This window comes from Carettochelys insculpta, chromosome 3 (genome assembly GCF_033958435.1).
Source record: "Carettochelys insculpta isolate YL-2023 chromosome 3, ASM3395843v1, whole genome shotgun sequence".
Lineage (NCBI taxonomy): Eukaryota > Metazoa > Chordata > Testudines > Carettochelyidae > Carettochelys > Carettochelys insculpta.
In genome coordinates, this window is record NC_134139.1 from 102578005 (window position 1) to 102599628 (window position 21624).

At 45.3% G+C, this 21624-nt stretch overlaps 1 protein-coding gene across 1 annotated transcript in view; it reads left to right on the forward strand.

Annotated features, from left to right (window-relative positions):
- Window positions 1–19439: 19439 nt before the first annotated feature.
- NHSL1 (NHS like 1) overlaps window positions 19440–21624 on the forward strand; it is a 254071-nt gene continuing 251886 nt past the window's right edge. Inside the window, exon 1 of the mRNA XM_074990474.1 lies at window positions 19440–20091. Coding sequence (XP_074846575.1) covers window positions 19776–20091 — 316 coding nt within the window. The 5' untranslated portion in view covers window positions 19440–19775. The remainder of the gene's footprint in view (window positions 20092–21624) is intronic.

A 21624-nucleotide genomic window follows, 5' to 3' on the forward strand; every position in this document is an offset into this window, starting at 1 on the left:
CCGGGGCACCACCAGTAGTGGGATGGGCCCACCCCCACCAGGGCCAGAGGCACATCTCCCTGGACCCCAAGGTGGCTGCTGCCTTCTGGTGCCAGGCGGACATCATGGAGTGGAGGCTCTGCTTCGAGGAGTAGGAGGCCGCCTGGCACTGGGAGGCCTGGCAGAACTTTATGGCCACCTTTAACTGGGTGGCTGCCTTCTTTGAGGAGCTGGTGGCCTGGCTCAGCCTGCTGCTCCACCTGCCAGCTCCCCAGGGCAGTAGTCCCCTGGGGCTGATGACCAGGCTGAGGACACACCCCAGCCATACCTCCCCACCCTCCCAGCCCCCAACCAGCCTCACTGGGGACCCTGGATAAGGCTGAGGCCAGCAACCCAGACGTGGTGGGGGTCACGCCCATCCAACCCAGCCCTGGAGTGATGGGCCGATGGCTGGCCCGTCCATGTGTTCCTCACATGTATTATAGTTATTCCCCACTGTGTATATAATTATCCCCTCCATATACATACTTATGCTATTTTTTTATTGTTCCAAAATCATCGGCAAGCACTTTGATTAGTTGACAAGAATTCAGCTTTATTGTTCCCAAACCCCCATGGTATGTGTGCTTGTGGTGGGGGCCATGAGCAGGTGGGGGGGGCAGTGTGCAGAAGGCCTGCTAGGGATGGCCTTGATGGTGCTTACTGGGCCCCCCCAATCAAAGTACTCCCTCAGGGTCTCCGGTCCCCCTCCAGGTGGGCCCGGTGGCTAGGGGCAGCGACGGGCTGAGGGTAGCCCATTCGGCCTCGAATGCCCACTCCTGTACAAAGGTCTTTCCCTTGCTTTCCACCAGATTGTGGAGCATGCAGCAGGCACCCACAACCTGGGGGATCTTTGGGAGGCCCACATCCAGGCGGGCCAAGAGGCAGCGCCATGAGCCCTTCAGCTGCCGGGCGTGGTTCATGCGGGTGTTGTAGTGCTCCTGGCTGGCATTGAGGTGGCCTGGGTAGGAGTGCATAAGCCAGGGCTGGAGGGGCACAGTCGTGTCCCAGGTCCCTGCCTCCAGCCAGCAGTATAGGCTCAAATTATGGAATATGCAGGCATTGTGGATGCAGCTGGGCCAGCCCACATATGCATCCTGGAAGTGGCCTCGGCTGTTCACCGTGGCCTGCAGGACCACAGAATGGTAGTTCTTCCTGTTGATATACCATCCGCCACTGTGGTCTGGGGCGTGGATGGGGATGTGGCTCCCCTTGAGGGCCCCAAAGCAGTTCAGGAACCCAATGGCGGCAAAGCCTGCAATGGCCACATCTGGGTCCCCGACTTGGATGACCCTCTGGAGCAGCTGGGCATTGAGTGCATGCACTATCTGTTGGGAGGGGACATGGGCACCCACGAGGGTATGCAGAGTGTGCCTGGCCCCTCCATCCCTAGCCCCCCTTCCCAGACCCCCCTCCTCAACCCCTCCCCTCTGGGCCCCCCTTCCCAGGCTCCCCTCCCTGGACCCTCACCTCCCAGTGGGTGCATGCCCAGGCCTCCTCACCTCCATCACGATGGCCCCAACAGTGGCCTTGCCTACGCCAAACTGATGGCCAGTGGAGTGGTAGCTTCCAGACAGCGATCGCAACCCTCTTCTCGACGGTGAGGGCGCACTGCATCCATGTGTCCTGGTGCCTCAGGGTGAGGGTGAGCCACTGGCAGAGCTTAATGAAGGTCTGCTGGCTCATGCTGAAGTTCCTCAGCCGCTGGTCATCATCCCACTCCCCCATTACCAGGTGCTACCACCACTCAGTGCTGGAGGGGTAGCTCCAGACCCAGCAGAGCACTCAGCTGCAGGGGGAAGCAGAGGGCCTGATGGGCAGGGGCATCCCCTTCTGCCCCTGGGGAGGTCTCCCCTGCCAGGAGCTGCTAGGTGGCCTCCCGTGCAGTGTCTAGCAGGGCGCCTGCCCTGCAGGAGATGGCTTGGAGGGCTTCCAGCTGCTGCTGCTCCTGGACATCCATATCTGCAGGCTTGAAGTCTGTGAGGCTTGTGTCACTGATGCAGGGCTTGTGCTGTGCAAGCCAAGTGCAGTTGGGAGGGGCCCTTTAAAGGGCTGGCTTGTTGTTGCCCTGGAAGGGCTAGTCCACCCTTTGGCCCTGTCCGCGGGCTTTCCTGGCCCCTTATTTCAAAAGAGGCTGCTTGTGTGTGCGTGTGGATGCTCCCTTTCTGTGTCCGGGCGGCCTCTTTGGATGTAGCGCATCTCTACTTTGACGTTGAATGTCGATGGTGCCAAGCCTGGAGGGTGTGTAGACACTACGTGTCAAAGTCGCATATTTCGATGTCGCTATTTCAAAATACGCTACTTCGACATTGCGCTCTAGTGTAGCTATAGCCTAGGTGTCTCTACATTTGCATTCCTCTTTCGAAAGAGGCATGAAAATGAGGGAAATCAAAAATGCAAATGAGGTGCAGATTATTTACATACCTGGTACCTCATTTGCATATTCTTCTTTCGAAAGAAGAAAAGCAGCACAGACACGGCTCTTTCAAAAGAAAACTCTATCTTTGAAAGAACCCTTCTTCCCTTTTTTATGGGAAGAAGGGCTCTTTTGAAGATGGGCATTACTTTCAAAACAGCAGTGTCTACACTGCTTTTCTTCTTTCAAAAGGAGAATATACAAATGAGGCGCCAGTTATGTAAATGTGCACCTCATTTGCCTTTTCAATTCCCCTCATTTGCATGCTTCTTTCGAAAGAGGAATTCAAGTGTAGACACAGCCACCGTGATTAGAATTTCCAGCTCAGGTGTCAGCGACCTTTCTGAGGTGGAGTGCCAGAATTTGACCATTTCACCTCTATGTACAATCTGAGTGCTGGTGATATTTTTTTAAAGTCACTAATAAATTAAGAGGCAGAGCTTTACCATTTAGGTGGTGATTGGTAGCATTAGCTGGTCTCTCGTTACTCCACAAGTGGCCCGGGTTTCAGCAAGCTCCTAGCTGTATGGGGGAAGAAAGGGAGGGGCTGAGCTCCAGCCATGTGTGCTCATGAAAATTGGCTCCCATGCCTTCTTGGCACCCATGCCAGGGGTTGCTGACCCCTGTTCGAGATAAAGGCATAGATCAACTAGAGCTTTCAGGAGCTGTTCCTTTTTGGAAACAGTAAATAAATAATGCAAAAAATAGATATTTAATAGCAAGTGTATTCCTTTTTTGGTATTTAATGGCAAATTATTCTGAAGAAATGCCGAATTAAAAAAGTTATCATATATACTTAGGATTTTGGTATTTTGAATGAATAAATGTATAAATAATTAGGTTGGATGATTAATTTTATTAATTTAAATAGGATATTTTATTATTAAATTATAATAAGTTATTTTTAAAATAAGCCTGTTTTGAACTGAAATCTAAATTTAATACAAAATATACCAAGGCTGTAAGTTGTTATAAGCTCTTAAAATGTAAATAAATTTGAAGAATTCACAAAAAATCTAACTTTTGAGGTCAGTCTTTATAAATGATATAAGAGATCACATCATATAACAATCTGCTTTTTAAAAAAGTGGGTTTGTGTGTTTTATTAAATTCTAATTACAATTCTACTACATCTTGACACAAATCATGAGTAAAAAATTACTTACCTAGTAATAAGCATATCATTAAGTATTTTCTACCATGTTAAAGTATTCAATCAATAAGAATCTGAAAATATTAAGCATGATATAACTGCTTATATATACTATATGTGTACCTTTGTGGGAAGAAAAAGATTTACCAGCTTTATGTAAAGGCTCTATTTTGTTGCAAATAAATTTATTTTACTGGTTATCAACCAGCGCAGTTTTTTTTTTAAGAAAACAACTGGCAAACAGAAAGGTAGATTAAAATCAATGGTTTAAACTGAAGCTTTCCAGTTTAAATCATTGATTTAAATCAATCTTTCTACACTCTTATTGAACTGTCCTTGCAAGTCTGGCATTATTAGTCCTCTTGAATTCAGTAGAATAACTCGTGAGAGCAAGCAGAATGGCTATTCCTCAGAGTAATAGCTCCACTAATATAATGTGTTTTTAGAAACAGTTATTGAAGAATATATCTTCTGCAAACACTATTGATATTAATAATTACAACTAATAATAATATTATGCTATATTAAAAGTGTGACCCACTTTAAAATTGTGAAAATCTAGTGCCAAAATTCAAGTCGGAGGCAATGCCGTCCAACTTATTATTGACTCTTTGTAATTAATTGTACCACTGGCATAAGTAATCTCTGAATTGTTTATGCAGGAACAGCTTCTGGAAAATACAGGTCCGTACACATGTTGCTTTTCATATTAAGCATTAGTGTATACAGTTATCACCATTAAAAGAGTTTAAAGCCTCAGTTTGCCCCTAATCGGGATAACCCTTCAGAATTATTTAAAGGCCAAATCTTGTCCTCATGTCTACCCTATTGATTTCGATAAGGTTGCTCACGGCTCAGAGCAAAATTTCTTCGTAATTGTCTATTTGAAAATAATTTTTTACCAGTCAGAGAAAACAAGTGTTTAAAAAAAATAAAAAACACCAAACCCTGTTTTACTTTGAGACCAAAAAATATGCAAACAGCTGTTTTGCTTCCCAGACCTTTGCGTATTTCTGCTGGTATCAAAGATGACACTGCTGCGCAGACAAGTAACTAAAGACAAGACATTTTGTCTCTCAAGGTGCTAAATATGAAGTAAAATCCATTGCCTGCCACACACACAAAGCAGGAGAAGGGAAAAAATACTTTCAGGAGGGGAAGGCGCTGTTAACAGTGGAGTGAAAGAGTGTAACAAAGAAATAGCTGAGCACGTTCTGCTATTTTTAAGAAGAGGTAACCAAAGCTAGTCCTAAGAATATAAAATAGTGTAGTCACATGTGGTGCCCCCTCTTCTCTGGCACCCAAGGTGATAGTCTAGGAAGGGCAGCAGTAAAATTAATTTCTCTGTTTTAAATCAAATGAACTTGGAAAAAGAGTAGCAGACATCTCCTGGGAGAACAGGTAAATCGTGGGAGCCACTTAATGGGAGGAGAGGAAAAATGATAAAACCTGGTTTTCACATGCAATTTTTTACCTTCACCTAAGCTTAAGATAGACACTACATGCAAATATGAGGGTGTCTGGTAGCCCTTCAGGACCTAATATTAAGGTTGCTCTACATTTTCCTGTTTTCACTTTCTTCCAAACCTTACCAAACTTTGTTTGGGCTGAAATGTGCTTGCCTCAAACTAAGTGGTTTTATTGTGTTTTAGTTTTTTATTTTTATTGTTTAATTTCAGACAAAATAATGTAAAAATATGTTGCTTTGCCCATGTTAAATTCTGGCAACCTTTTCTTTAGATAGCTTTAGTGTTTCTGTGCTTTCCAAGAGAGGTATCAAATTTGGCAGATAGTGTCCCTGTGAAAATCTGCCCAAATCTGGAAAATTGCATTTTGCACATCCTCAGGAGAGACTTGGTAACTAGAGCTTTGCAACTGAAACCTCTGAGGATTCGGTGAACACTAGGCATGATTTAGCCAAGTGCTAAGTAGAACTTTCCTTTAAAATTGCAGCTCTGGGCTGCTGTGGCCAGATAAAAACTGAAAGCATGAACACCGTCTCTCCTACATAGAGCCATCCCATCCATTGGACGAATCATGGTAGCTGGCCCAGGCCCTGCACTTTTGGGAGTGCTGCAGTGACCACCCCAACCATTCTATGGATGGTAGGGACCCAGGGGATCATGTGGGCCTGGCATAGCAGCAACAGGGATCACCCCCTCCCAGCACTCACCACAGTGGCAGTAGGAGCTGGAGTGGCTTCGTAGGCTGCTCCACAACATTGCCTTCCCAGCCTACTGGGCCCAGGTAACACACAGCAGAGGAAAGCAGAGGTGAAGTGGCTGGCCCAGGCCCATGGTTGGGATGGGGACCTGGGGCAGGACAATAGGGACAGCTGCAGTGGGGGGGACGGGGCTAACCCACCCCACCACTGCACATTACCAGCAGCAGCCTGCTTTGCTTGGCTGCACTGTGCCCTCCTGGTCTGCTGAGCCCCACTTCCCCGGCAGCTGGAAGCAGCCTCCACTCCCTGCCGCCTGTGTAGAAGCAGGGCTCAGGAGGCCAAGCAGGTGAGGCAGAGCAGAGCTGAGCAGACTGCCACTCATGCCACATGGCGTGTGGGTGGGGACTCTGGTGGAGGCAACACCCTGCTGTTGGTGCTGTTGTCACCACATCCCTGCCACAGGTAATCCCCAACCCCGTTGGCTGCGGAGGGGTAAGGGGGCGGGGTGGGGTGGGGAATGGCAGGGCCTGCAATATGGTGGGGAGGAAGGGTTGCCTGGGGCCCCGTGCCTTGGGCACTGTGGGGAAGTAGCCCTCAGCCCAACCACCCCCTCAGGATAGCCCTGGTGGCAGAGGTCTGTGGATGGATCGGTGTTGTGCAGTTGTCTGACGGATCCCCATTATGTTATAGAAGTTAGGTGGTCTCTAGTGAATGGGGCTGGAAATTGCAGGAAGAGAAAGAATGTTCTTATGGTCAAGGCAGCTGACTGCTGCCCTTCCTCCCAAGACTGTCCAATTTCCCCCAGCTTATGACTCCAGGAAGTCTGGGCTGATGTTACAAACTTTTACATACGTACTTAATCTTACACAATGAAGAGTCTCAAAAGATGTTTTAAAAATAAATTGCGATGAATACATCCACCCATGAGGAAACAACAGAGTGCATTTGAAATCATAAAAATAATTTAGATGACTTCAGTGGGACCACTTGTGAAGTTAAGTGAGTAAGTGTTTCAGGATCAGCTTCTATCAGATATTTACATAATGCTGTGAAGGGCAGCAAATTCTGTGGAACCAAACGGAGCGTCTGTGGATTTGATTTCCAGATTTTAGGGCCTTTCACAGAAACATCTGAGATTAAGACTCTTCTACTGACCAAGGATTTGTTAGCTCGGAGAACATTTTCTGATTATAACTGTGAAAGTAGCATATGGGGACAAAATTGGTGTTAGTGTAAGTGAATATGAAGTCTTTCCTTTGAGTTTGCATTTATTAACTGCTCCTGGCAGTCATGGCTCCGTTCTTTTTTGGTTGTTTGTTTGTTTGTTTTTGTTTTTACTGAGCAACAGCTTCCCCCCTTTTAAAGTTAGAAGAAACCAAATGCTGTAATGACCAATTTACTACAGCAAGATGCAATATGAAGCTTGCAGCACAAAGACCTTTAGTACATCCTTTGTTGTTCCCATAGACTTCTACTTTAAAATGTTTAATAATTTACTGCTAAAGGCCATTATGAAATATGAGACCTTTGCAGAATAAAACAGAGGTTAAACCAGCAATTGAAAGAAACCATTCTCTTCAATTCCTTTCAAATCCTGGCCAAATTCCAACTCAGATTATTATATTTTCCTTACCTAAATTTACCCTTTAATTTCAATAGCATACATAGTTCTTTACAGTCCTTTCATAAAAACACTACTGAATGGGGGCTGATGGCAAAGAATAGCTATGTAACTTTCAATCCTGGAGTTGCCTATGGTGATTTTTTTTATACAAATTCAAATTTTCAAGGAAATATTAGGCCAGCCTCCAACATGCAGATCTGGAGCACTATGAGTTGCAGACTGTGCACTCTATTTTGCACATTCAAATGGTTGAATTTCCTCTTCTTCTGTGTAGAAAAGTCTGATAGACTATAATAGGGATTAAACCAATGTACAGTAGACCCCTGAGATACATGCATTCAATTTGCACGTATCTCATGTTAGTGCAGTTAGAGGGGGGACCCCAGTGGAAGCTCCAGACCCAGGGAGCTACCATGGAGGAGAGGGGATCCTCCCCTGTTGAGGGGGAAGAGAGCTGGCAAAGCACAGCCAGCTCAGCCCCAGGGAGCCACCACTGGGGGGTTAGGGAATCCCCCTGTTAAAGGGCTGGTAAGATGGCGGAGCAAAGCACTCTGCCAGCTTTCTTCCCCCTAGACAGGGGGATCACCTGCCCCCGCTGTGGCAGTGGCAGCTGGGGCTGAGCTGGTGGCTTGCCCACACTTGATTTGCACAAATTTCGAATTATGTCTGGTTTCCCAGGAACATAATTCCTGCACAAGTTGAGGGTCTACTATACAACTTGCTTTATGAATGTATAGAATTTAACAAATTTGTTAACCATCCTATAAAATCCTATAGATGGGAAATAAATTCTGCATCGTAATTAATGTATAATTCTATGGTTTAAAAGTAAAGTTATATTCATTCTAAACTTCACATAACTTTCAAGTAAGGAGCATCGCTGATAGTGCATAATTTATTTGCATGCATACATTATTGTTAGTGAAAAACTGCATATGCAAAACTAGAGACCTCATTTTGAAACTGTCTGACTTCAGGGAAGCTCTTTGAATTGTTCTGGATGTGTGTCTTGAGAATAGTATCGGAGGGGTAGCCGTGTTAGTCTGGATCTGTAACAGCAACAAAGGGTCCTGTGACACCTTATAGACTAACAGAAAAGTTTGGAGCATGAGCTTTCGTGAGCACAGACTCACTTCATCAGATGCTGGTCTTGGAAATCTCCAGGGCCAGGTATAAATAAGCCAGAGCAAGGGTGGGGATAGCAAGGTTAGCTCAGTCAGCAAGGGTGAGGCTTACTACCAGCAGTTGATCTGGAGGTGTGAACACCAAGGGAGGGGAAGCTGCTTTTGTATTTAGCCAGCCATTCACAGTCTTTGTTTAAGCCTGAGCTGAGGGCGTTGAATTTGCAGATGAATTGTAGCTCAGAAATTTCTCTTTGGAGTCTGGTCCTGAGATTTCTTTGCTGTAGAATAGCTACTTTTAAGTCTGCTACTGTGTGGCCTGGGAGATTGACGTGCTCTCCTACAGGTATTTGTATATTGCCATTTCTGATATCTGATTTGTGTGCGTTGATTCTTTTACGTAAAGACTGTCCGGTTTGTCCGATGTATATAGCAGAGGGGCATTGCTGGCACATGATGGCATAAATTATATTGGTAGATGGGCAGCTGAATGAACCCACGATGGTGTGGCTGATCTGGTTAGGTTCTGTAATGGTGTTGCTGGTGTAGATATGTGGACAGAGCTGGCAACGAGGTTTGTTGCATGGATGGGTCCCTGAGTTAGAGTGACTGTGGTGCGGTGTGGTGTATAGTTGCTGGTTAGGATTTGCTTCAGGTTGGCAGGTTGTCTGAGGGCAAGGACTGGTCTGCCTCCCACGGCCTGTGAAAGTGGGGGATCATTGTCTAGGATGGGTTGTAAATCCCTGATGATGTGCTGTAGAGGTTTTAGCTGAGGACTGTAGGTGATGGCTCGTGGTGTTCTGTTGGTTTCTTTCTTGGGCTTGTCCTGTAGTAAGTGGCTTTGTGGCACACGTCTGGCTCTGTTGATCTGTTTTTTCACTTCCTCAGGTGGGTATTGCAGTTGAGAATAGTATGTGCAGATACTTTGCATATAGCTGCAGGTTTTGTCAGGGGGCCCTCCTTTACTGGCCACACTGGAGAAATGAGGTAAGTAATCTACAAACTGAAATCATTGTCTTGTTATATAGTAGTGTCTTCAGGTCAGATCTGTGGTCAGACTCAGGATCAATTCTTCAAATTGTTTTGTGAATTGATGCCGTAGATTTTTTCCCCTCCGCCTATGGTTCTCTAGCCCAAAATGAATACAGTCACAATGGCTGTGTCTACACTAGCAAGTTCTTTCAAAAGATTTTTTGAAAGATTTTTCGAAAGAAGGGGGCTCTTTCAAAAGAGCCCATGGAGCGTCTACACACAAAAAGCACTCTTTCAAAAGTAAATCGCAAGAATGTGGTGCTCCTTTCAAGGTCACTCTTCCTTTCTCATTTCAGGAAGAGCGTCCCCTTTTGAAAGCTACTTTCGAAAGGAAACATGTAGGGGCTCCACAGGGCCCTTCTTTTGAAAGAGCAGTCCTCATTTTCGATCCTTGACCTGTTTTTTTGAAAGAGCGGGGGCTGCGTTGACGCTCTCCTTCGAAAGAGCAGATCTTTTGATCCACTTTTTTGTGTGTGGGCACACTTTTTCAAAAGAAGTTCCTTAAGAAGAGATCTTCCAGAAGATCTTCTTTTGAACGATCTCTGTAGTCTAGACGTAGCCAATGGGATTAATAAGAATCAGGTGACAGTTTTTTCTACCCATGACTAGTTCCAGTTAAAGGGTTATTTGTCATTATCTTGCTGAGTCTTGTTACTGTGAGCAGTCCTTTTTCAAACAAGCAGATAGTTGGAAAACAAAATTAATCTAAGTTTTAAACATTATATATTGGAATCACTTTAGACAGAGAATTATTCTAAACAAGGAACATAGGGAATATTATTACATAGTATTCTATATTGTACTTTTTTGATCCCATAATTTAATGAGTAGGGAGGGAGTTAAAAGTTTAAAGGTTTGTTTTTCTGTGTATTTTATTATTTATTTTTATTGTAGATATACCTAGAGTCCTCAGTCAGGATCAAAGAGCCAAATAGTGTCATCACTGTAAAAAAGATGGGGAAAGTAGTTTTAACAGTGATTTTAACAATGATTTTTAAAATTCAAACATTTCTGAAATAAGATTCAAGCATGCGGTCTTAGCTTTCTTTTGAATATAATTACTCTTTGGGTTGAAATTAGTTTATTCTCAAACTACAGGAGAAGTTTATTAGAAAAGATTTAAGGTAATCCAGTCAGCTACCTTTCAGTTTTTAACATGCTGTTTTTCACTCTTATTATGCTCCTTTTTTTCTCTTGGATAATTCAAACAGACGTAGTTTTGCTTGAAATATTTAAAATTTGGCACGCTCATAGTCCCCGGAAGAATGAAAACTCGGCCAAGTTTGAAAACATTTGGATTAGAAATGAGTAAAAACTTGCATGCTCTGCTTGCCCAGTACATGATATTTACTCATTTATTAACAATGTGTTGATGCTTAGCTCCAGTTGTATAGTGTGCCAAGTCTGTGCATGCAACGAAACAAACAGCTGCACTTATTTCAATGATCACATAATCAAGTGTGTGAACCCACAAATGTGAAACCACTGAAATTGATGTGCTAAAAGTTTTTTCTTTTGTTCCTCCATATAGACACCCTTATAAGGAAATTAAATCCTAAGTGTTGTACATAGAAGTATGTATGGTTATGTAGTTAGGTTTCCATAGCAAGAGTGACTCAGCCAGCTTATACACGCATTATATAGCAGAGATAATATTGCCACTTATGGTACGGTGATAGAAAACACAAATGTGCAAGAGGACAGTTTTTGTTGCTCATGTAAAATTTCTTGACTTGCATGCATGTCAGTTCTGAGCAATAACACCAATTTTAGTTTAGAGTTCAGGAATCAGTTATAACTTGTACATGACCAGAAAATATCCTTCTTCGTCTTATTAGCTCAGCCTCCTTTTCTTGAAATTTTTATTACACTTGTTGAACAGGTTTTTTTTAACATGTGATAGGGCAGTCTTCAAGACGGATTGGATTTATATCCAAATCCATTCACAATGTAAATAGCTGCATACTGTGAACCTCAATATCAACAAATTGGTGAAATTCACCTCTAGGTAGAGAGGATAAGCATATATTTTTGTGACTTTAATAGTACATTGATAGGTATATCTCCATAAAGGACTATCTCACAGAGCTGGAAAGGACCTTCAGAGGTCATTAAGAAGTCCCCTGCCCTCACAGCAGGACCTATCACCATCGCTGATAGATTTTCTTTTTAATCCATTTGTCCCAATCCTAAATACCCCCTAAAGGGTTAAACTCACAACCCGTGGCTTAGCTGGCCAGTGCTCAAACCACTGAGCTAAGGGTCCAGCAAGGTGAGGGCCCCTCAAAATGAATAGGAAGACTATCAATTTAAATAAAGCAACCCAACCCCCGACCTTTTTGAAGTATGGCACTCCCATCAAATAGTCAGAACTTAAAAAATAGAAACAAAATTTTGTGTAGGTGAAATCCACTTATCTCTAGGTCCCTAGAGACATGCTAAATTGGCGATTCAGACAACTGGAAGTTTCAGTCTTCCTGTAGAGCATTACTACTGCATACCTTAGAAGTTCTGAGCTTAGCTTACACTTCACGGAATTTCATAGTTTAAAGAGACCAAAATGCAGGGAGAATATTGTTTGGCACCAGTTTGGTTTAAGTATTTACTTAGAAAGTATTAACAGGTTTACAAATCCTTGCCATGCAATGGTTATTAGTTTGTTTCTTATATTTACAACAGTGAGCTTTGGTTTAAAGACAATATACAGGAATATAATAATCAGACTTCTGTGTTTAATGGACTTGACTTAAAGCCTTGTACTCTGAGTTGCACATAGGTCAGCTACAAGTATCCTCCACTTCACTCTGTCTTGGGACAAAACTTCTAGCTGACTCCAAGAATACCCCAGTTGTTGTCCTTCAGTCACAGCAGACCTCCACATTGTTCAAGGTCTTCCTCTTTTTAATGGGGTGTTACCATATTGCAAATTGAGCATGATTGCAATACCTATGTCATGTCATTACTACAGGTTGGATGTCCCTGGTCCAGCACCCTCGGATTTGACTGGTCCTGAATGAGGGAGTTTGCTGATCCATCGGAGGTCAATTCTGGCCTCCCTCTCACTTCCCGCCAGCCCCAGCTTAGCTCCAATCTCAGCCCTAGTCTCACACATATGCCCAGCTGCCTGCCCAGCTCCACTCCTGGTCCCAGACCTGGACAGGCTCCTGACTGCTGCCTCCTCCCATGAGCTGCTCATATTGTTACTGCTGGCCTGGCTGGGCTCTGAACCACTAGCAAGGTTGGACTCCTGTCTGCTGGTCCGGCCAGGCTCCTAGCCTCAGCAGGGCTCCCTTCTGCCAGCCTCTCTGCCACCAGCTTGGCAAAGGAGCTGGCTCTAGTCTGGCTCCTACCCACCAGCACTCCTGCTGCTGGATTCCTGGCTCTCAGGACTCTCTGGTTCAGGAGCATCTGTGGTCCTGCTGATCCTGGCTTCAAGAGGTCCAGCTGTTTATTAAATTGAATGAAATCACTGATTGGACATGATCACTGCACCTGGAGACCCCCGTTCTAATGGAGCTGGTTTGCGGAACAACTCTGCCTTCTCAAGACACACTTCATCTCTTTATCGCCTTGTGCGTTCTTAGCAGCCCACAGGTAATTTGGGGGGGTTAACCTTAAGTTTTGATCAACAATGTAATGCATATCTAGGTTGTGATAGCTTAGTGGTTTGAGCACTGGCCTGCTAAACCCAGGGTGGTGAGCTCACTCTTGGAAGAGGCCATTTAGGAGTCTGGGGCAAATAGATTAAAAAAAAGGGATAGTTCTTGGTCCTGCCAAGAGGGCAGGGGACTGGATTTAATGACCTCCTGAGGTCCCTTCCAGCTCTATGAGATGTGTATCTGTGAGTGGGCCCCTTGGCTTGGGTAGACAGACTTGCACTAGGTCACTCTAGCTAATGCCCTAAAAACAGAAGTGTGTTTGTTATGCCACATGCTTGGGGTAGCCACCCAGGGGGGTCATTCAGGCTTGCACATGGGTGGCTAACCCTAGCCACTACCCACGCAGCAATGTCCATGATCACACTGCTATTTTAGCTTCTGCAAAACTAGCATGAATCTGTCTACCTGTCTCTGGTGTAGACGGACATATCCTTCATTAACTGGAGCGGTGAATTAGAGTTTACCTGTGTATCTCTAACATTGCATGACCGGCATTACAGCTTGTTATGGTCTCTCTTTCAGAGCTTGGCAACCTGCTCCTGTCATCAGTGATAAGGCTGCATACCTCTTCATGCTTCTTAACCCAACCTGCCAGACGGGCAGTAACCATTAGCAATGTTACTGTAGCAAGGAAGAACTTAGGTTACAAATGTAGCTTCCACAAGTTAAAAAGGGTACATGGTAATTAGCAATGTAGATGTTTGGGGGAATGCAGGAGAGCTAGAACAATTTGTATAGTGGATGCTACTGAGACTCATTGAACCAACTGTAAACTGGGGGTTTAATGGAATCCACTTCAAAACCAGTGGCACCAATGGTCATTCCAGCATCTGTGGTGGGAGTTACACCAACAAGCAGGAAATGGTAAATTGTCTATCAAGAAATTGTGGAACAAGCCTTGATAGTTGTACAGATTGTCTCCCACACTTTGGCATCCTGCTGCTCACAAAGAGGGAAGAACTAGTAGGAGAAATAGAAGTAGATGGCAATCTGGGCTGCGTCGACCATGAGATGGTAGATTTCAGGATCTGACAAAAGGAAGAAAGGGTGAGCAGTCAAATACAGACCCTTGATTTCAGAAGAACAGACTTAAACTCCCTGAGAAAACTGATGGGCAGGATCCCCTGGGAAGCTAATATGAAGAGGAAAGGAGTTCGGGAGAACTGGCAGTATTTTAAAGAAGACTTATTGAAGGCACAAGAATAAAACATCCCGATGCACAGTAAGAAAAGCAAATATGGTAGACAACCAGCTTGGCTTACAAGGGAAGTCCTTGGCGAGTTTAAACTCAAAAAGGATGTGTATAAGAAGTGGAAACTTGGACAGATGACTAAGGAGGAGTATAAATGTATGGCTGGAGAATGCCCGGGGGGTAATCAGGAAAGAGAAAGCACAATTGGAACTGCAGCTAGCAAGGAACGTGAAGGGCAACAAGAAGGGTTTCTACAGGCATGTTAACAATAAGAGGGTTATTAAGGAGGGCGTGGGGCCATTACTGTATGAGGCAGGTAACCTGCTGACGAATGATGTGGAAAAGGCTGAGGTACTCAATGCTTTTTTTGCCTCAGTCTTCACAGACGAGGTCAGCTCCCTGACTCTGGAGCTAAGCAATGCAGTATGGGAAGGGGGTGGGCAGTCTTCAGTGGTGAAAGAATGGGTTAAGAGTTATTTAGAAAAATTAGATACACACAAATCCATGGGTCCAGATTTAAGGCATCCAAAGGTACTGAGGGAATTGGCAGATGTTATTGCAGAGACTTTGTTTATTATCTTGGAAAAATCATGGAGATTGTGTGAGGTCCTGGATGACTGAAAAAGGCAAATATAGTGCCCATGTTTAAAAAAGGAAAGAAGGACAATCCAGGGAACTATAGATCGGTCATCCTTACCTCAGTCTCCAGAAAAATCATGGAGGAGATCCTCAAGGAATCCATTTTGGAGCACTTGGAAGAGGGGAAAGTGATCAAGAGTAGTCAACATGGATTCACAAAGAGCAAGTCATGCCTGACCAATCTGATTAGCTTCTATGATGAGGTAACTGGCTCTTTGGACATGGGGAAGTTAGTGGATGTTATATACCTTGACTTTAGCAAAAGCTTTTGATACAGTCTCCCACAACACTCTTGCCCATAAGTTAAAGTAGTATGGATTGGATACATGGACTGTAGGATGGATAGAAAACTGGATTGACAGACAGGCCCTCTCTGATACAGAACAGTGACAGTTATTGCTACTGGTCAGAACTCCAGTCAGGGACTAGGGTTCAAGACAAATGTCAGGCCATAATTAGGTACCAGACAAAGAACAGAGCTGGGGGAGGACAAGAACAAGGCAGACATAGGGTTAACCGCATATGCAGCACAAGCATTGCATAGCCAGTGACTTGATGCTAATTTTAAAAAGCCGATATGCTGGCTTCCCTTATCCAGTCATATGGGCTGGCCCAAACGGCTAGCTGTGTTAATTAGTCTGCTTGGGCATTGAGGTAACTAACTGGTAGGCCCTCATTCCATCTTGACATGGTTAATGAGAGGATAAGCAGACTTTCCTCTGTACCATGACTCTCCATTTACTAGTGCAAACTCAACAGGATTGCAAAAGTGAGTAAAGGGTAGTTTAGTGCTCCACCTACAATGAGCAAGTTCTACAATCTTTGTAGTTTTCCACTTGTGGATATATAGACCCTTAAAAATTACTGAGCCTTAATGTTGTAATTGAACTTGTAGTTTAAAGATGTGGCGTATATGATTATGGTACTGAGTGAGTCAACATTTTTAGTCCAAGTACTTCAAAACAAAATAGATATCAGTCTGAAACTCCTAAGAGTTCCTTCCGCCTTTTCTTCTGTTTATCTTCATTGCCACTCCTGTCTCTCATTATTATGGTATATGCAGCAGGCAAGGTTTCTCAGGACATTTCAAACACCTACTTTTTCCCCATATTTAGACACTTAATTTGGTGTGTGTAATTTTCTATCTTTGTTGTAGCAGAAGGGGGAGCTATGCAACAAATATTGAAAATAAACCAAACATTCTCAATGCCACAAAGGAGGAAGACAGAAGTTTTCCAACAAGAACCTCATAAACCAGAGATTATATGAGTATTTCTAGAAGTACCTTTTGTGAAAAGACCAAATTCCTTTTGTGGAAAACAAAAGTTTGTATCTGTTTTTCCAATTAGCTATTTTAATCTGTTCCATCTTTAGTATGATAAATACTTCAGCTCTTCAACTGCTTTAGATAAGGAAGTTTTAAAGTTGTTTTTTCCTTCCCATGCCCCTTCCTTTTGTGTGGGCAGAAACTGATGTCTTGCCAACGCCGTGAGACCATAGCAGTCCCTCCCACTGATATTTCCATTTCTTATTTTGCATGGGAATTATTCCCACACCAAAAAGCCTTTGGGTTTTTCAGATGTAAGTTAAATTTCCAGCCTGCAGATGCAGGACCACAGTCTCACTTAGTAAAATTAATGCTACGTTGTTGGGTGTAGTAGAGTTTCACCCTTTCTGACACCATTTGAGCATCTAGACTACAGTTTTCCTTAATGATTAATTCTCTTTCAACCCTGGTTCTATATTTAAATAAGATCCTTTCCTTGATTCATAATCAGTGGCACTAATCACATATTTAAAGCTATGTTATACATTAGAGTTTGTAGGATAAAGGTAAAAATCCAAATTTCTCAGATAAGAAAAAAATCAGGGTTTGATCCTTAAGTTTTATTTAATCCATCCATTGTTACAACTTCAAGTATTATAAAAATAAGGAATTCCAGTTGCTGGTGGATCTTCATGGTTTTGTTGAAAGCACAATATTCTATACAGATATGATTTCAAAAAAAAAAAAAGACACCATCCCCTATTCTTTACCTAACTCTAGTTACTTTTAAAAAAATCCCCTCATTAATTCCATCATTTACATATACCCATTTATTGCCTTATTTAAAAAAACAACTATAAAAATACACTTATCTTAATTCAAACATTCTGGTGAATAAGCTATAGTTCTGAGTAAGTGGCTATTCCAATTAAAAGGGAAAAGCCACTTAAAATATGCCTGAACAGCTTATAAAAGCAGTGAACAAAAATAAAAGTTTAAAATGTCAATCACTGAATTTCATCTTTATTATTTTAATCTTTATTGGCAACTTCAGTATTATAAAACCCATGCTTCAAACTTCACCTTAACATCTGGCTAAATACTATTACTTGGATATTAACAATGGGACAACTTGTGGTAGTATTGTACAGGTCTAGGGCCTAAGAGTTTTTAAGTACTGCTGTATTAAAAAAGTAGACATGATCACTTCTCCTCATCCAGTCAGGTGGGCTAGCCCAAAAGGATGTTCTGCTGTAGCTCAGTTGTGTGAATTAGTTTGCCTGAACATTGGGGTAATTAGTCCCAGGCTCACCAGTAGGCTCTCATTTCATCCTGACAAATGGTTAATGGCTGGATGAGTATAACTTTCCTTTGTACCATGTCTCTCCATGTCTACTGCCAGCTCAACCCATTGTCATAAAAACACATGGATGGGGATTCTTACTTTTCTACGTCTGTTGTCATATTTCCTCAAATATTTGTAGTCTGTTAATCTGCTAAAGGTAGTAATAATGTCAGAACTACTAGTGGCTAAAGTTTTTGCATACAAATATGATATGACCCACAGGAATATAATGGCCATGTCCTGCGGACCTCAGCTTTCCTGTGCACCTCAGATCAGTTCAACAATTGCTCCTATTATACCCGCATTGGCTCTGTCCTGGTATTACTTTTTGTTACTTTAAAAAGCTTTGGATGCACTGAAGAACTTCAGGTAAATATTTACAATGGTCTAACTACCCCAGTGGTAGCTACCAGTGGATTTTCCATAAAATTTCATGTGTAGCTAATGCTAAAACTGTATGGGGAGAGTTTCTGTTACTTAAGGTATCTTGGTACTAAATTTTGCTACAATTACAAGGTGAATGTGGAGGGCACAGCATGTTTTCCATTTTTTCCCCAGATTCCCTTTCACAAGCAACCTATGATTTTGATATTCTTTGCACATGCAGCAAAAGTAGGACAATAGTCCAATTAAGCAGCAGTCATCGCCATTCACTATCCTAGTTAAATTGGTTCCACTGGGGATATCCCAGTATAGTACTCATGATTAAATGCATCCCAACAGAATACTGTGGGTCAGAGTAGGGTGAGTGTGGTTTTCAGCTACACCAGAATCACATATTGAAGGTGGTGATGGTAATATCGTTACTGGACCACCTTGTCTTTGCAATATTCTGGGACCGGTATGCATGCAACTGGGGTACTCCTGGAGACAGCTAAAAGTTTTGTCCCAAGACAGCATGAAGTGGAGGAGACTTGTAGGTGACCTAGGCTCCAGGCAGAGTAAGAAGGTTAAGTAGTAGTAGTAGTTGTAGTAGCATGCAAGCAGTGATACAACACTGTATGCATACCAAAGTCAATTTACTTCATTTATAACTGCATGTTATGCTGGGCTATCTGGATTTTGTTTTTGTAGAGGTATCACTCTTTAATCTGAAAATCTATACTACAGATTACGCAACAATAATTAAAATATGCTAAGTGTGTGTCTTAAAGAGAGGTTGTGCCTTTTCAGGTGCTCTTGAGTACTGTCTAGTGTAAAACAAGATCAAAGCCAAAGAGCTAAGATGCAGTTAGCACCTCTTCTGCTTCTCTCTAGGGTTTTTAACCAATGGTCCCCAGATCTTTAGAGGGAGAAGTATCTGCAAACTATGTCCGGTAAAGGTGATTATTACTAGGGAACAATAGTTTGTAATCTGTGGTCTACTAATGTCAAAGATCTGCAATTCCATTCACATTTTTCTAGTGGTCCGCAAATGCAAAGAGTTTGAAATCCCCGGCTGTGGAGTCAAGTTGTGGTCGGTGGGAAAAGGAGGGTAGTTTTCCCCTCTGGGAAGAGAGGAGATCGGAATGATACTGGGGGAGGGCTAGGCAGGGAAAGATGATCCCACTTCGGCTGGTCTCCACGGGGGTTGCTGCTGGCTGCTAAGGGTGAGGCGCTGGCAGAGGCTCCAGTTCGGGAAGCCACAGGTAGGCGGCGGCCTCTTTTTCTTTCCCCAGGTTTGGTGTGCGTGGTTTATTTCCCCTCCCGGCCCTCTCTCTGCCTCCAGCTTTCGCTTTCCGGCTTTGGAGTTGGGCGGAGGCGGCTCAGAGGAGCGGGCGCGGCGCAGCTCAGGGAGCCCCAGGTGGCTGCCCAGCCTGCTGGGGGCTCTCTCTTGCCTTCCCTTCCCCTTCTTTGTGGCCGCAGCCAGGGCACTCCGGCCCCCTCCCGCGCTTCCTCCCCCAGCTCCACTTGGCGGGGGGGAGGAGAGAAACTCCGGCCGTTTTCCTGTCTCCTGCCCGCACCCAACTTCCTAGCTTCGGCTCGCAGTGCGCGGCGGCTCCCGCTCCCCGCAGCCCGGGAGAGGGGCTTCCCCCGGGGCGCTGGGTGAGCCCCGCCGCCGCCGCCGCGGGTGGGGAAAAGTTACTTGGGTTGCTGCTTGCCCGCGGCTCTGGCTGCGGTAGGGGGGTCGCTGGCCGCGGGGAAGCCGAGCCCCCCGGCCCCGCCATGCCCTTCCCGCTGCGGACCGTGGAGCCCCTGAGGCTGTGCCGGCCGGAGGCAGCCGGGGGAGATGCTGCTGCTGCCGCCGGCGCGGACAAAGAGCGCGGGCGGCTGCTCTTCGGCTCGCTGGAGCAGGTCAGCTCATGCTCGCTGGTCTCGCTGCTCTGGCAGCTCTCCGACCTTTCCCGCTGCGCCGGCGACATCTTCGGCGAGCTCCAGAGCCAGGCGGACGCCCTGTGCGCCCGCAGCGCCCGGCTGCAGCGCCGCCTGAGCGCCCTGCGCGCGCTGAGCGCCCGGCTAGACCACCGCCGCGTGCAAATCCGTGAGTAGTGGTGCGAAGCCGGGCCTGGGGGGCGGGGGGCACGTGCACCAAACTGTGAAGAGTGGGAGCGCTGGAGGCGGGCGGGGGGAAGTCTGAGGGGAGAACCGGCCCTAAGGAAGCAGGCGCCCGGCTCGTGCCACCTTCGCGGGGTTAACTGGGGAAGCCACCCATTGAAACGGAGTGTGTGTGTGTGGGGTGTCCCTGCCCCTCCGGCTCGTGCACAGCTGCCAGGGGAGCAGTCCGCCCGCTCGACGCCGGGGTAGTGGTCCCGGCTCTGAGGCGCGCGCCGCTGGGCAGCTGCCGGGCTCTGAAGCGGCGCGAAACCGGCGCGCCCCCTGGGTGGAGCGCGGAGGGGCGCGCAGGGGCCGCGCGTGAGGTCGCCTTTGCGCCGCCCTCCTAACAGCGTGTTCCTCGAGGGGCTTTGCTCCGGGGCGTGGCCACCAGTTGCTTCCACGCGCCTCGAGTGGTGGTGCTCTAGGTGTCAGCTGCTCATGGCTAGCCACATGCCAAAGGCTGAGGGGCCCTGACCGCGCTGGTGGTAGTTAGCCTGATAGCAAAGGCAATTGTGATGTGTATGGCCATTAGGACACACACATATCGGAGGGGTAGAGCAGTTACTCTGTGTCTTCAAAAACAAGAAGTCCTGTGGCACCTTAGAGACTTAACAGTTTGGAGCATAAGCTTTCATGGGTAAAGACCCCCTACCAAGCAAGTCTTTGCCCACCAAAGATTATGCTCCACACTGTTAGTCTGTAAGGTGCCACAGGACTTCTTGTTTTTGGTTAGATGAGGAGTTAGTTAAGTGACATGAATGTGATGGGTTTTCCTGTGTAGAGCCATCTGGCCTGCTTGCCTGGCACTCTGCCCTCAACATCCTGCTGTCCTTTAGTACTTCAAGTTAAAAACAAAACAAATCAACAAAACACTTCCAAGTGCTCTTATTTCTAATAATTTGGAGCCCTCCCAAACATTCCCCAAGCTGGTCCTCCACTCTCATGGAAATACAAACCTCCAGCCAAGTTTGCATCACCTCATTGTCTCCCCTCTGTCCCTCCACTGAAGTTCAGAGGGATCAGGACACAGTTTTCATGCTAAGCTCCGCATTTCGTTCCAGTAGTTCTCTTTTTGGCTTCTGTGCATGGAGCAGTTGGAATTTCCTGCTTGCTTGGGACTGTGAAGATTTCAGTGTGGAGGTCCCCCCCCCAACTTCTTGTTGCCTGGCACAGATGTGAATCAGTGGAAAAACAAGGTTGTAGGAGGAAGGTGGGAAAGTTTTTTTTGGGTCAGGGGCTGCTGACCCATGGAAAAATCAGTGGTGGCTTACACACAAGTGAGGAGAAAAACACCCTCACAGATATGGCCCCCCAACTGAGAGGCAAGGGGTCAAAAAGACACTCCCCTCAAGCTGCAGCCCCACCAGGGTGGGGGAAGAGGAGGCACTGAGACTCAGGGTTTACCCCCAAGGCTAGATTAAGCTTTTTGGGGGTCCTGAAGCTAGTAGATTTTGTGAACCCCCACTTATGTCTCTCTGAT